The sequence below is a fragment of the Amblyomma mixtum genome, chromosome 5, assembly GCF_055824585.1.
Source record: "Amblyomma mixtum isolate Tamu chromosome 5, ASM5582458v1, whole genome shotgun sequence".
Classification (NCBI taxonomy): domain Eukaryota; kingdom Metazoa; phylum Arthropoda; class Arachnida; order Ixodida; family Ixodidae; genus Amblyomma; species Amblyomma mixtum.
Genome location: NC_143016.1, coordinates 79664241 through 79677422, shown reverse-complemented (window position 1 = coordinate 79677422; position 13182 = coordinate 79664241). Strand labels below are relative to the sequence as shown.

Genomic DNA, 13182 nt, shown 5'->3' with positions numbered 1-13182 from the left:
CCGTCGATTGGTGATATGCCGCCAGGCGGCCTGGCGCCAAATTGCCACTCCAACTATGGTGATGGCGGAGCTCGTCGTCGTTATCGTTACTGCGGTTACTGCGTCTGTGGTTTTCTAGTAAGGCTGAGCGTGTAGTCACCACGTTGACACTTGGAATGACGGTTTGAAACGTGCGTTCCTTCCTTGGCGCAAACTGCTCGGTCTTAAAACAATGGAAAACCAGAGTCCTAATAGAAAGAAATCTCGAGAGTACCAGTGTGAGTCGTGCGACAAGGTGTACGCGACGCTGCACGGCTTGCGGCGTCACGACATAGAAGTTCACAAGGGAGAAGAGATTAAGGGTGGATACAAATGTGATCAGTGCTACAACGTTTCATATAAACAACGCGAGAAGCTCCTCAAGCATCTTATCTTCGTTCACGGCTTTCAACACGAGTACGAAGAACGGCGATTTCGTTCTTTTCAAGGTGATGAACCACTTGGTGTGACCACCTCATCTTCAACTTGACGAGCCGAAAACTTTAATTTTATTGTCGTTAGACAGATAACGCTTAGTTTGTTGCTAGTGCTGAATGACTTTGTGCTAACGCTCGGCGTGGTATTATGAATAGCTTTACTTCAAAATTGCGGTCGCTAGCCTTTCACAAGTGTGGCAGTGCGTTCACTGTGGTAATCGCAGTTTACGCAAGCTTGTCATCAGCAGGTGTCACCGACCTTTAGCACTCGGGGGTCGGAAATCCGCAGAAAGGTCATGCTTAGAAACTAACCGCTGTGCAGCTTATCATTATAAACATGTCGAGCAAAGCTGGATAGTTTTCATATTGTTGTCCTTGTTGTTTAATAATCGAGTAAAGACTGCAGAGCACGCAGCCACAAACAAAGGGGGGCGAACATCGATACGAATAGCTCGTACATGGAGGAGAATGGGATCAAGCACCCATCTTTGGCCTCCATTTTGCATGAGCCTAACTCCCATTATACCACTGGAGACCAGCCTACCCCTTGCTTTTTTCTAACTTGTCATTCGAGCACCATACTTACACACCATCAATTAAATGTCTCGGGCTGTAAACGCATAGCAGTTCCACTTATACATATTGCTAATGCAGATAATTTTATGTTTTCAGAGTTCATGCGCTGGAAGGAGAGTGAAGAACAACGAGAGAAAGTGTGTTTCGTTGCGACTTCTGGCACTAAGGCATATTACAATGGGCGCAAGGGGCGGTGCTTTGTGTGTCATCGTTCTGGCATGTACGTTCCCAGGGGTACGGGCAAGAGGCGGCTCAAGTCTCAAGGCAGCTGCAAAATTAATGCACATTGCATGGCAACAATGGCTACCATAGAAGACTGCGAAACTGGTGTTGTGAAAGTTGTCTATCAGAAACGACACTACGGACATGATATAGACCTGGGTCACTTGCGGTTAAACAGGCTAGAAAAGCAAACCATTGCCATACAGCTTGCTGAGGGCACCTCCCCCGACACTGTTCTGGAAAATGTGAAGAAGTCCCGTGGAAGAGAGCTCCAAAAGATTCACTTGGTCACCCGAAGAGACCTGTACAATATTGCTAAACGTGACCTTGGAACATCGTTGGTCCGACTAAGGGAAGAAGGGCCAAGTGCAGCTACCCGGAAAGTAATAAAGCAAGAACCACTATCAGGGTCCTCCAGCAGTTTCGACAACGATGGGCCAGACACAGACCGGTCCACTCAATCCATTTCTACAGTCACCAAAGGCTTCATCAATATCCTTCCCAAAAAAACCTTTCAGGGCAGTGGCCAGCTGCCCATGGTACCAGTCATTGTCAACCAGCAAGGAAGTACACCACTGGTCTTCAGTCCTATGGTCACTGCTGGTGCCCAGAATGGAAGCATAATTATTTTTAGCAGCCCTGCGACTACAGTGCTTAAGAATCAAGGCAACCCAACCATCTCCTGTGTTCAAGGTAGCATTGTTGGACATGAAGGTAGTAGTGCCAGTCACATGCTACCTAAATCCACAGTGCAGAATCAAGGCAACCCAACTATCTCCTTTGTTCAAGGTAGCATTGTTGGACATAAAGGTAGTAGTGCTAGTCACATGCTACCTAAATCTACAGTGCAGAATCAAGGCAACCCAACTATCTCCTTTGTTCAAGGTAGCATTGTTGGACATAAAGGTAGTAGTGCCAGTCACATGCCACCTGAATCCACAGACTTGGAGAACCCTGACACAGACGAGGAAAACCCTGACGCATACGAGGAGAACCCTGACGCATACGAGGAGAACCCTGACACAGACGAGGAACTGGATGCCATTGCTCATTTGGCAAGTGGTGACCATTTGAGAACTGTGAGCCAAGCAAAGGAGAGTGCCTTGGAAGCCATCTGTGAGCTGCAGGCTAAAATCCGCGCCTTTTCAGGGAGTGATGAGAAGCTGCACCATGTGGAGAAAGAGATACGGAGCGTTACCCATTTTCTCGAGTTTGGCATAGTTGATAAGAGTGCTGTGGACTATGGCGCAGAGGAGGAAGTGAGTTTGGATGACAGTGGTGCAGAGGAGCAGCACATGGACGTCGATCTTGAGCAGCAAACAGAGAAGAAAAGCAAGGCACATCGACTGGATCATGTGTACTCGAAGAAAAGTGAATGTGCGCCGTGTGTCTGAATGCGAATTTGCCTTGCACCTTGGTCCACTGATGCCTTGTGATGTTGGTATGTACTGAGGTAACAAAGTAATTACCACATTCTTACTGTTTAAGTATGTGTGACTCGTTCATGAAAGCACAGTAGCTTCATTTAACATATGCCCCAGACTGTTTGACAGAACATTTGTGTGTTTTGAAACAAACAATTTCTGATTTGTATGTTGATTTTTGTGTATTTGTGGCCTGTTAATATTTTGTTTTGTTCCTCAAAATATTACTTGTTGGAACTTCCGATTACACAATTTCTGATTTCCCCTCTGCAAATGTTCAGCTGTTGTAATTTTTTGGAGTAAAAGAAATATAAGTGCTAATTAATTCCACAGTTTCTGATATCTGTACTTGAACATTGTTTTAGTGTAATGTGGTGCTGTTGAATGTGCTTGCTGGAGAGTCGAGCTTTTCTTTTTGCGTTATTGTTCATTTGCTTCCCGTGTGCTCACTGCCATGGGAAGGCTGTGTTAGCAGGTAAACATGAAGAAGTTGTGGACATTTTGATGGTTAACAATATTTTCAGTTATTCTGGTTTTGCTTGGTTTTTGAGGAAAGGAAATGGCGCAGTATCTGTCTCACATGTCTCGGCGGATACCTGAACTGAGGGAAGGGAGGAATGTGGAAGCGAAAAAAGAAAGGGATGTGGTAGTGAACATCTCCAGCATAATTTCGACCACCTGGGGATCTTTAACGTGCACTGACATCACACAGCACACTGGCGCCTCCTGCGCTCCGACTCCATCGAAACGCGGCCGCCGCGGTCGAATTCGGCTCGGTTGATAAGCGCCTTAACCGCTGAGCCACCGCGGCGGGGATTATTCTGATACAGATTTTTCAGCATGTGTGCTCATATGAGATCTTTGCAAGAGTAGTGAGTTATAGATACTGGTTGACCACTGCTCTTTAACCCCCTTGCAGCCTGAAACTACTCACTTTGTGGCCATTCTTGTCAAAAACTATTTCACAGGCTTTAGGCACCACGAAAGAAAACAAGCACCGTGCAAGAACAACTCACGGAATATTTATTTTCGGTCTTTCTTTATGTGCCCAAGTCTTTCAGTGATAATTAGGCAGCATGTGCTACCACTCGGAGCATTCTCCTGGATGCAGTCCTGTAATATGATTTAAGTTTTGCAGAACAACATAGTTGCTGTTCGTCGTCGCTTCCTCTTGGTTCAGGAGAGTCGCTGTGTTATTATCTGATGGAGCCACATAGTTTTCTTCCTCACTAAAACTTGGGAAGTCTTGCTGTAGGGTGCACTCGTCGAGAATGCGGCCACACTTTGGTGCCAGCAGCATGGAAACAGGGCCACAGAGTACTCAGATGTGCCAAAGCTCCAAAGCACCAAACGCTGCCCCTTGGTGTAAAAAAAAAAGCATAAAGAAAAACCAAGTCCGTTCACTCTTTAAGAGATTGCGCATCATGGGTAGTGAGAAAACCGCGTGCAATTCAACTGCGGAGAAGACTTATGGTTTATGAGGTTTTAACTCCGCAGAGTGACTCAAGCTATGAGGGACGCCATAGTGAAGGACTCCGGAAATTTCGACCACCTGGGGTTCTTTAACGTGCACTGACATCATACAGTACACGGGCCTTTGGAATTTTGCCTCCATCGAAATTCGACTGTCCTGACAGTGAGTAGATCTGGAGTCTGTGCCAGATTATTTCTTGATTTTTGGTGAGGGACATGTGCAGTACCGGCATGCATTAGCCTGTGTGACGGTCGTACTGGAGGATGTTATGAAAAGAGAAGAGCGATCATACCCTTGTTCACAACATCAGAGTCCGAGATGCTCACTGCTGGGCCGACGAAACTGGATCATGATTGTGGGCAGCATCGTTCCCGGGATTGTCAAAACGGGCCAGGACCCACATTAAATTTTTCTCCCCAGTATCGGTGTCGACTGAAATTCTACTAGAATTTTGAGAGCTGTGGATAAAACTCGGCTCCTCACAAAGTTACACACGGCCAATTTGGAGTCATTGATGATTACATGCCTTGGCAATGGCCCTGGCTATATAGCTGCTTCCTCCGCAGTTTTCAGACTTTATGGTGCGTACTGTGGCCACTGCGACTACTGTAGCAGGTACAGTGCGGTCCACTGTTAAAGGGAACATGCGATCGCGTGAGCTCCGCACTTTGCGGAGTGCTGCCGTCGAGAACTTGTGAGAATTGTCGGCAAAAGACGCATGCGCAGAAAGCATGACAGCTGGTCATTCCGCGCATGCGAATGATGCCACCTATTCTCGCCGCATCTAGGCGGCAGGGCTTCATGAAGCGCGGAGGTCGCGCGATCACCTGTTCCCTTTAACAGTGGACCGTACTGTACATCCAAGTGTGGCTCAGTCCGGGAGCAAATCGCAAGCGTGCGATCTTTCTTTCCATATTTCAGCTACATCTACGTATAGCACTCCTCGTTAGTCTTTGTATTTGGCATTTAGGGCTTTCGCGCTTGCCTTTCTTCTGCCTTTGCGCAGTTCAAGTTGCGCGATTTTAGGCAGGGGTTTGACCGTAACCAGTTTTCGTATGTGTAGGGGTATCGAGAGAACATATTTTTCAGTGTTATCGATGGACTCCGAACATCCGTGACCGCAGCCTTCTGTCTATACGTGATTGCGACGAGCCATGCTTAGCGCATGGAGCATATCGAAAGCACATGGACACCGGTTCTCTGATGTTCTCATCACAATTCGTATCAGTGGTGTACTGGTTATCCACGACGTCGGCAGTGATGTCTCATTTCGCAAGCTCTCCCACGACCTCAGCATTGTCGTCCGCAGAGATAAAGATGCGTATGGCTGCCCAATCACAAATAGCAGCAGGAAATTCGGGCAACTGGTTCCACAAATCATCAACACCTGCGGCGGCTTCGTTGAGCTCGCACGACAAAGAATTTCTTCCGCTTTCGACAGGAAAAATGAGACCAGTCTGCTGGGAGCAGTTCTGTATAGCTTCGTTTTTGACATTTCACCATCCACTCAGCATAGACATTGGCCCAAAGAGGTCGAACTTTAGGTCCCTTACAGTCCTTAGGTTCAGCAGCTGGAGCCCATTCACTCGGACGTTTCCTACAATCAGCCTTCACCGTGCGGATTATCCCCTGGTCCAAGGGTTGAAACACCGACGTAGGGTTCAGCGGCAGGAAGCGAAGTACAATGTTGCTGAAACCAGCACTGCACAGGTGAGCACAGCCGTTGTCAACGTGGTAAGGCAGACGTTGTGGTTTTGGCCTACTAGGTCGTCGTTCCAAGACTTCAGCCACTGGACAAAAAGTGCACAAGTCATCCACGCTCTTCGATTGGACCTGTAGGTCACAGAACTGAAAGCATGTTCTGTAAGCATTGCAGAGACTTGCTTTTTGTACCGGGTCTCATCTCCGCTTAGCCTCAATTGCTCTTCAAAATGGTGCTCAGTGTGCGCGTGCTTCTCGGGATCTTGTATGCTGCGGCGACTTCGGATTTCTTCTCACCGCGCTTAACTCGCTTGATAACTTCCACTTTCGCAGAAAAGGGGAGGTCCTACAGTTTCGCGGCTGCCATCGCACGCACAGAGAGACAACGAAAACCATGCGAAATTGCCGATGGCAGCACAACACACCACACGCTCGAGCTGTGTGACAACATGGAAACAACTGGCGCAATGCGTTAAAAGTGTATATTCTGGTTTGCTGGGTGCGCGTCCACCATCTGCGGTCTACGTCATGGAGAATCCTCACCACCATTGGTCTGCACGAGCTACGTGGCACCTTAGCACCCTCAGGTTCATGTGGAAAAGCTAACCCCCCAGAGATGTGTTGAGAGAAAGCCAGCTCTTTGAATCACCCGTTGTTGCCCGAAGTTTGGTCTATCGGGCATGACGGCTAGTTTTTTGTACATACGATCTTGTACCTGCGATGTACGATCTCGCAGAAGGACACGATGCTGCTGCCACTCTAAAAAAGGAACGTCGATTTCACCCGCACCTGGGATGAGAAATTGAGAGAGATATAGGTGCACCGTACTTGTACCCCGGCCCCAGTCTGCCTGGATCCAATCCAGCTGGATGCGGCCGTTGTCAGTTACTATGCATCACGTAGGTGATGACGCTGCTTTAAACCTCGGAGACAATTATCCTTCACACATTACCCCAGTTACCCATTACCCCAACCTCACCTGTCACTGAACAGGAGCAAGCGCACGTCTTTTGCAAAGTTCAAACTAAAGCTCTCCTCACTCCACTAATGTTCTACAACTTCGGATGGCGTGACACAGCTCACTGTTTCAACTGCCCAGAGATGAAGGCAGACACAAAACATATTCTCTACTCACGTAACACTGTCATTACTTCTCCTTAGTTCCCTTACCGTTTCCCCCCCCCCCCCCCCCCCCCCCCCCCCGGCCCCTTCATGGAGTCCGGCTTCACTCAATCTCAGCAGATCATCAGCGGGCCTGGGCAGGGCAAGCGCTCTTCTCTGGGCCTTAGTTTATTCACTGGGCCTAATTGATTGGTATCTTGGTGAGCTACTCGACTTATTGCGCTTATTTGCGACAGAGAACACATAAGCCTTTTGTGTAGGGCCTTTTTCTTTGTTGAATATCAGATCACTGTGGTACGAAACATGATCCAGTCCCTCAGCTTTGATGGCTTGTTTAATCTAAGCAACGAAAGCACTTAAAAAGCTGGTTCAACCGACTGGACTCGGGAGCCATGCAGCCTGTCCTCATGATGAAAGGGTTTGGAAAGAATTTAGAGGGGCGAGGATCGGGGGGTAGTGAGGGATTACAAAAAAAATCAGGAGTGTGCATTGCAGTGGACAGGGCAGACACCTGCCTTTATTTGTCTAGCTTTTTTACATAGCGCTATGTTACATATACGACAGTTTGTTTTTTCATTTTAAGCAACCAGATGAACTATTCAGTGAAGAGAAAGATGCTGAAAAACAGCGTGTTAATCTTTACTTGAAAAAGCATGTCCACTTGCTATAGTTACCCGCAGTGCATATGCTGTGTCTGCCTCGAGAGCCATAGTGCATACTGTTCATTTAGGAAATGTGGGGAGCTCACTGGTGGTCGGCAGCCTTTCTCACATAAGGCGCCAAGCCGCGCCAGTTGGAGAAAAACCCGTAGCTGGCCAGGTGGTTGTACGGGTTCGAGATCATTCCGCGAAGCAGCACCCGATGTTCTCGTGCCTTCCGGTACTGCCTGTAGAAGGCGACCAATGCGCGGGCGATGATGTCGAACACGTTGAAGACCAGCAGGAAGGACATGCCGATGTACATCCCCATGATGCTTCCCATGCCGCTTATCAGACGGGGGACCTGCATCGAAATCAACGCCGCCTGCAAGTTTAAGTGCTACTGCGTGACTAAGATTTCCGTCAATTTTTAATTTGCCGTGTCCTATGTAAGCCGTACGTGCCCACACTGGCCTCAGCAAAGTTGCTAATCTCATTTCTCAACCTGACTTTCTGCGGTCCATGCTACCTTCCTTTCTCAACACCTATCTTCCTCACAAATCCACATGTTTCCCAACTCGTGCTCAACTCTGTTTCCTTCTCTTGACGCAGGCTATGATACCAAGCAAGGTTTACTCTTCAACTGACGTTAGTCTACATGCATGAGTCATGCTCCATGTTTAATTCAGGAGTTTCGACGTCATAAGTTGGATTTCACCTTTTATCTGGCGGGCATATCCAGACTGCGTGGACGGGTCGAGCACACTCACCACGTAAAATAGCGGGCAAAATGTTGTTGACAGAACGATGCTTGAGTGGCAATTAATTGATGTTTATCCTGTCGTTTAACAGCACAAATTTCTCAGAGGAATTAGGGAAAAGAGAAACTTCGTATTTGCAGACTTAGTGCATTTTGCGTACCATATCTGAGGTTAAGAAGGGAGGCTTCCGAAAAAAAAAAGCAGAGTCGACCAACAGCACGACTATTGCTGTCGTTATATTTAGTTCATGGTGTCATAGAGCACCACTTCCTACTCTGAAGTGACTGATCAGTCGTCTGCCCACCTTTCGTCTGTTCAACCTACCCTGGAAAACGTCTGAATTTGTTTACTGAGTCATGTTTGTTGAGAGGCGTATGCACTGAATCTAGGCGTGAACATTTTATATTGTTATACGCAAAGTACACGCTTGCAATTTACTATGTAAGAATTCGCCTATTTCCTGTTCTCGATGTAGTGATATTTTTAAAATGACTATAGGAAGACACCTCTATCTAATTTTATTTCTCAATAAAAATCGGCCCTGTTGCTCCGTCTGGGCACGTTGATGTTTCTTTCGCAGTAAAAGACTAATTTATTTCTGAGAAGTTGGATTTAAGAATTTTCCCGCTACTTGATTCAAACTCGTGACGTCTACACCCAGAATGCCCACGTAATCACCGTTTTGAAGTGAATGGCGGCGTGGCATAGCCTCAGTGATCCGCGAAAAAGAAAAACAATTTAGACGCACCGCAGTTTAGTTGTGAACTCAGCCGGTGATGGCGACACCTGTATTTTATTGTTTTGGCCTTTTTTAGTTAGGCTTTCCAATTTTTGTTTTTGGTTGTCATAGCAAAGAAACCATGAAAAAAAAAACTACATGCAGCAGTTCTTCAGCGGTAAAGGAAGGGTAGAAATTTAGTCAGGAGCAATCATGGCGTTTTATCGAACGAAAGTCGATAAAGGCCGATTCACACGACGGTCCGTTCGCCCGCGGCCCTCGCACATTGAGGGGCGCGCTGTCGGCCGCCAGCCATCCATCCATCCAGCGCGCCTCTCGAATGTGCTGACGCATGAACACGTAGTGCGCGGGCCGCGGGCGAACGGACCGTCGTGTGAATCGGCCTTAAAGGTGCCCTGCGACGTAGATAAAGCATGGGGTCTTTATTCTTTTTATGCAGAGTAAGGGACATTGTGAGTCCCGAACGCGCAATGAGATCACCGAAATCATAATATTTGATATTTTAATCTTCGCTAGAAATGCTTGTTTCGAGCCGATGGTGTCGCAACGCGGCGGCCATTTGCGGCAGCGGAAATGAGGTGGCATCCAGATAGGGCGCTGCCTTTCTCATTGGTTGGGCGTCCAGTTTGCATATTGTTCCTTTATACTTGCGAAATGAATCCAAAATATTATGTCTCTGAGTACTGAAAGCTTTTCGCATGCCACAAAAACTGGAAAGAAGCAGGGAAAGCGAACGAAAACTAACAAGAATACAGCTAGGGGCGACACTTTCCATTCCGCTTCAAACCTTCGTGGCGGCCAGCGCTGTACAAAAAACGTTGGTTCAAACCAGAAAGCGCGCGCGTCGAGACCGGCCGTGTCCATATCCAAGACTGCAGCGAAAAAAAAAGCCAGTCGACACACCTTGCCCAGAATTGTGAAGAGAAAGGCCGGACAGGAGACGGGAGACGAGTTTGGGGGGGGGGGGGGGGGGGGGGGGGGGGGGCTACTGCCCACAGCCTTCCAGTCCGACTAAAACAGAAACTTCGGGGAGCTTCCTTTGTTGTTAGTCACCCCTGCCCTGACTACGGCGTCGTGTACGCGGGGGGAAGACGCCGTCAAAATGCGCGGCTGTCTACAGCCCCGACAAAGCTACAACAGCATGCACGCTTCCGCTGCGTGTGCGCTAGGTGCGGTTCTGATTGGTAGCGCCCAATCACGGTACTGGGTGAGTGAAATGGGCGAGTGAAGTGCGTTTTCGTCTGAGCTTTTCATTTCGAATTTTCAGAACGGAATAACTTTCGTTTGCATGCTCTGATTTCAATAATTCTTTTTGCTCTGGTCTCTGGAAAGCATGATGAATCTATTTAATGATATTAACTGGTACTGAGGAAATCATCGCGGTGCCCCTTTAAGCGCTTCGTCGTATACATTCATCTGATTGCCGGTATATGCATGGGCGTCCGGAAGGGGGGCTAAGGGGGGGGGGGGAGGGTGCGGTTGCCCGCCCTTAGAATTACGGATATTATTTATGCGCTAGTAGAAAACAACTACACAGCTTGATTAGCACGCTAGGTGATATTAAGTTATCGGATTTTGCTTATTGAGTTCAATTCTTTGTTCGTTAATAAATTCTAATGTTTGTTCTCCGCGCCTAGCACTAATTTGCTGCTTCTAATTTTTGTTTCATGTGCGCAGTTTAGACCACAAATAGTTCCTTTTTAGTGCCAACCTACGCCTCCCCATACCCGGCCATCGGGTGATCCCCCCCCGGAAATAGTTCTGCGGACGCCGTTGGGTATATGGGCGAGCAAGGCAAATAGATACTTGCCGTAACTTTGGGGTCATTTCTTCTGACGTACCCCTGAGCGCTCGCCAAGTACACGACCACTTCCGTCAGTTCCCTGGCAGAGTGCCTGCGTGCAGAAAGTGAATTAAAATCAGTTACGGTGGCCAGCACTCATTAAAGATGGACTTCCTTCAAGGCTTTGCAAACCGATATTACCCCTAAACAACGGCTCTCAGTATCTGAGTAGAAACCTAACATTTTCGGAGTACGCTGTACTTTTCTTCTCTTTAGGCAAGTGTGCGGTTATATAGAGACAATTCTGGCCGACCTCCGAGAAGCACAGCTATGTGTTTCTCGTTCGACTACCGACATTTTACAGCGTGTACGTTACGTAAATAGCGAAATTCAGCAGGAGCTAACGTGAACGTCTATCTGCTGCTGCTTCCACCCCTTTCATAAACCCTTCCTTTTTAGATAGGTACCTAGGTTATCCGGTGGCTAAACAACTGTACCGCGCCTTTCCTGGTAACTATTTATAACGCCTACACAGATGTGCACCCTTTGTGACTTAGATAGAGCGCTGACAGTCCTTCTTCGAGCTAGGCAGCACGGCGCAAATGGGAATTTTTGTCTATGAAATGTGTAAACGCAGATTTGCGGATGTGTTCGGGTAACGCCTTTGTGGGCAGGGCCGCTAGCTTGCGTTCAACCTGCCGCATTTTTGCGAGTTCTTGCCTCCCGGTCACGTGCCGCTAAAATTCCTGTTTAAGTTTTGCCTAGAGACCTTGCACTAACGTTCGAGAGGCATTTCAATGCGGTTGTCGATGTCTTCGACGTGCGTCGACTACGCGTCCCACCCGATGCACGAAGCTCGAGGGTCAGGGTGTGTGCGAGGGTTGCTCATGTTATCATGGATGAGCACGTGCCCAACCCTGACGAAGGTGGTAGCGCGAGGCCCGAACAGGGGTTGGTCACGTGATCGGTGTGAGCTGATGTGAGCATCGGCATCCCGAGGTGTCACAGGTACAACTCTCGTTTTAAAAAAAAATGATGGTTGATTTGCGTAGTTAGGTCAAATGCGAATTAGGTGTGCTAGCAATTAGGTTCTCAGTTCGGTTCCAGTATTCAGACCCAGCGTTCACAGATGCATCGCGTGCATCGTACACACGCTTCAGAACTGAGGCAAGTTGGGCGAGTGCGTCACAGTGCAGTTCAGTGAAGGTAGATGTTTTTTTCAGCGTTTGTTCTTGATAGCTGTTACCCATATTTGATGGCGTAGGTCATCCACGGATAAACAGAAGCCCCCCCGCCTTCCCCCTTTTTTTTTCTGGAAGCTTCCAAGTTTCACCTATATATATGGCGGTCAAAACGCTTGTAAAGTCAACCAGATGGCATTCATAGCCATGCACAGGCCTCTCCATAAGGATGGGACAAAGTTCATGGTAGCCCCGCTCATGTCTTCTTGGTGTCAGGGAACAGTATTTGTGAAATTGAGCCCTCTTACCTGTGTCTACTGGGGGGGGGGGGGGGGGGGGGGCACTTCTTCCTTGCCCCCATCTCTGCGCTCGCCTATGATGGCAGCTGAGGTGTTATAAGCACCGCGACACAGAATGAGGCAATGGGTCAGGGCCACTGCCGACGGCTAGCATAGCCCAGGCTGTCCCTCACCCCAACCCCGGCAAGAACCCTCGCCATCCTCGGGGTAAGCGTCGGCTCGTCTGAAACATTTGTACCGGTCCTGACTTTCAGAGCAGAGAATTTGTTAAGGGCGTCGAACACATAATTAAGTATACCACTTAGCCGAGCGATCACATCGTTGCGCTGAAGAATCCACAATACCGCTTCGACCCCCTCTCCCCCATCTTGCCCTCCACGTGAACTAAATCCCGCTTTACGAAATTCCTTCCTTCTCCCGCGCCAGCTAACGCTAAGCATTCGCATTACGGACTTGTAACCATCCTGTGTGTTTTATTCCGGCACCCTAATTATAGTAGCAGGCCGAGTACTAAGATTAACCTAGCGCATCCAATCTGTATAAAGCTGGTACACAACAGAGTGACCATTATTCCTCTGTGGGAACCGAAGGGAAGTGTTATGTCGTCGTCTAATTTTATGCTGAAAGGTAGAGGTGTTAATTTATTTCGTGCTTTTTCTTTTGTCTGCTATATTTCGCTGGTTAGGGGGCCACTTTTGTCGCTGTGTTCTTTTTTTCAACGCACCTAGTTTGTCCTTAGCTGTCAAGTTTTCGAAATTGACGCTTTTTTTTTGTTCTTGCTGTTTTTTGAAGCATAACATCGCTGAA

General features: G+C 48.0%; 2 protein-coding genes across 3 annotated transcripts in view; one reads left to right on the top strand and one right to left on the bottom strand.

Annotated features, from left to right (window-relative positions):
* Positions 1 to 49: 49 nt before the first annotated feature.
* Positions 50 to 3009, top strand: LOC149342774 (uncharacterized). Of its 2 annotated transcripts, none has more exons than XM_089545241.1 (2): positions 50 to 170; positions 1128 to 3009. In XM_089545241.1, the coding sequence occupies exon 2, from the start codon at positions 1133 to 1135 to the stop codon at positions 2645 to 2647; it is 1515 nt and encodes a 504-aa protein (XP_089401367.1). In that variant the 5' UTR covers positions 50 to 170; positions 1128 to 1132; the 3' UTR covers positions 2648 to 3009. The 2 variants fall into 2 exon arrangements, with proteins under 2 accessions (XP_089401367.1, XP_089401366.1); XM_089545240.1 differs by having other exon boundaries at positions 57 to 467.
* Positions 3010 to 7463: 4454 nt separating this feature from the next.
* Positions 7464 to 13182, bottom strand: part of LOC149342773 (degenerin-like protein unc-105) — a 28070-nt gene continuing 22351 nt past the window's right edge. The window contains exons 12-14 of the mRNA XM_089545237.1: positions 10923 to 11007; positions 7936 to 7976; positions 7464 to 7860 (exon numbers count right to left, since the gene is read on the bottom strand). Coding sequence (XP_089401363.1) covers positions 7719 to 7860; positions 7936 to 7976; positions 10923 to 11007 — 268 coding nt within the window. The 3' untranslated portion in view covers positions 7464 to 7718. The remainder of the gene's footprint in view (positions 7861 to 7935; positions 7977 to 10922; positions 11008 to 13182) is intronic.